Source organism: Tupaia chinensis, unplaced genomic scaffold (assembly GCF_000334495.1).
Source record: "Tupaia chinensis unplaced genomic scaffold, TupChi_1.0 Scaffold000221_1, whole genome shotgun sequence".
NCBI classification, from domain to species: domain Eukaryota; kingdom Metazoa; phylum Chordata; class Mammalia; order Scandentia; family Tupaiidae; genus Tupaia; species Tupaia belangeri.
In genome coordinates this window covers 1,245,600-1,247,776 of record NW_006159696.1, presented here as the reverse complement: position 1 = coordinate 1,247,776, position 2,177 = coordinate 1,245,600, and the positions used below count along the sequence as shown (strand labels likewise).

The window sequence follows — 2,177 nt, the reverse complement described above, 5'->3', positions numbered from 1 at the left end:
GGCACGGGCGGCCACCCACAGCAAAGCCCGGACGGGCCAAGCCCCTGCCCCGGAGGGCACGTGAGGAGCAGAGGCCAAGTGCGTTCACGGAGCTGCGGCGGCCCAAGGAGAGGCTGGGGGGCAGTCAGGCCGTGGAGAGGGAGCACGGAGGGCCTGCGGGCCGGCCAGACCCCCAGCAGCTGCCCCAGGACGTCCGCAGGGACCCAGCAGGCAGCACGGTCTTTTCTGTGTGGAGTGGCGGGGGGGGGGGGGGGGAGAGAAGCGCCTTCAGCAAACCAGCCAAGCGACTGGCGGAGAGGCCTGGGCTGAGCCCCACCTTCCAGGCGAGTGAGTCTGCAGAGGCCCTGCGGGGCCTGTCAGGGCTCATCAGCTCTGCAGACCTCCCCTGTTGGGGGCGACTTTCGAATTGCAAGCTGTCCGCGGCTGATTTCTGGAATGTGCGGATGCTGCCTCAGAACGCTCTGCCCTGTGCTGCCTTCCGGGGTGCCCCCACGCTGTGGCTGGAGTGTGCCGAGGCCCAGCTGTCCTCCCCTTTGTCATCGCCCACCACCTCGTGGGCCCTCCTGCCTCCCACGCTGTCCTCCCTGGGCTTGCCCACCCAGAACTGGTGCGCCAAGTGCAGCCTCTCCTTCCGCCTGACGTCCGACCTGGTCTTCCACATGCGGTCCCACCACAAGAAGGAGCAGGTGGGGCCGGACCCGCGCTCAAAGAAGATGAGAGAGGAGGCCCTCAGCTGCCCGGTTTGCCACGAGTATTTCCGGGAGCGCCACCACCTCTCCCGGCACATGAGCTCTCACAGCTAATAGGTGACCCCGGAGCAACGGCCAGGAGTGACGGCCAGCGACCTGTGGGGAGCGAGGGGCTCCTTTGGGGGGCCGGGACCACCGTCTGCAAGGCCATCACCTTTAGCGGCTACCGGTGCCCAGCTCGGTCATCTAGACGGCCAAGCCTGTGTGATGGACCGAAGGAAATGAAGGCCTTTCTTCAAGAAATGCTGCCCTTGGCTGGTGCCAGGTGGTGGGACCAGCCCACTCCCACAGGGTGCCGCCCCCTCCACATTCCTTCTGGCCCCGGGAAAGCCAGGTTGGCACAGCACAGGCTCTGGGGAAAGGCTGGCCTGGACCCTCCTGGGCTGTCTCACGTGCTGGTCGTGGGCTGGGACCGTGCTTTACCTGCCGGTTCCCGCTCTGTCAAGTGGGGACGAGAAGCCTTTGCCGTGGGGCGTCATCCAAGGTGCGTGGAGGGTGTGAGAAGCGGCCAGTTAGCTGCCTGGGAAAGCAGGCTCCCGGCGGGATGGGGCCCCATCGCTGTCTGCACTGCTCAGCTCTTTCCTGAGTCTCTGTGGCAAGCCACCAAAGCCTCTTGGCCTCGATGTGGCGCCGTGGGCCAGCTGGGGTGAGCGGGCCTGGGCTGGGCTCCAGGTTGCAGTTGTGGTTCAAAGCTGTGCTCTTCTGGGGCTGGCAGGCTGGTTATGCCAGTGTGCACACCCCATTTCAGGCTTTGCTGGGATCCCCTTGTGAGTGTCCCCTCAGCCAATATGAGTTCCATGGCCAGGTCCAAAGAGAAGGAGTGAAAACATGCATGCCGTTCTCGGGGAAGCCGTGACGAGGGCAAGGACTGACTCCCATTACAGGAGGGCAAAGAGTCAGGACCAGCAATCCAGCCTCCCTCCTGCCTGAGGTTCTTCACATGGGGCTAGGTGAAGAGGGGAGGGCCGATCACACCCGGCCACACACCCCTTAGCTCACAGGAATGGGGTGTGCCAACGCCGCAGGCTGTTGTCTCCCGAGGACTGCGAGAACGCAGGACCGTTTGATGCCTGCCTGCTGAGTTTCTGTCCACGGTTCCCGTCCTCACCCGGGCTTGCTCCCAGTCACGCAGACACAGGCTGCGTGGGCCTCGGGCCAGCTGGTCTCCATGAGAGCCCTTGGCGGGAGTTTCTGAGCCAGTGTAGTTCGTTCCCACTCACGATTCCCACTCATTCTCAGGACGGTTCCTTTGACCTGCAGTTTCCAGCCCTCCCCTGTGGCCTCTGCACAGAGCTGTGGTTGGGGAGGAACCAGGTGGAGCTGATGAGGCTCTCGGCGGGCCTCCTCCGAATCCGCTTTGCACCCACCCCGCCCAGGCAGCAGCACCTCCAACCTGGCCTGCTCCGACCCCCCCCCTTCCTCCTCTCC

The 2,177-nt window shown here is 64.8% G+C and overlaps 1 protein-coding gene across 1 annotated transcript in view; it reads left to right on the top strand.

Annotated features, from left to right (window-relative positions):
• ZNF488 (zinc finger protein 488) overlaps positions 1-809 on the top strand; it is a 2,749-nt gene extending 1,940 nt beyond the window's left edge. The window contains exon 4 of the mRNA XM_006147761.1: positions 22-809. Coding sequence (XP_006147823.1) covers positions 22-803 — 782 coding nt within the window. The 3' untranslated portion in view covers positions 804-809. The remainder of the gene's footprint in view (positions 1-21) is intronic.
• Positions 810-2,177: the final 1,368 nt, after the last annotated feature.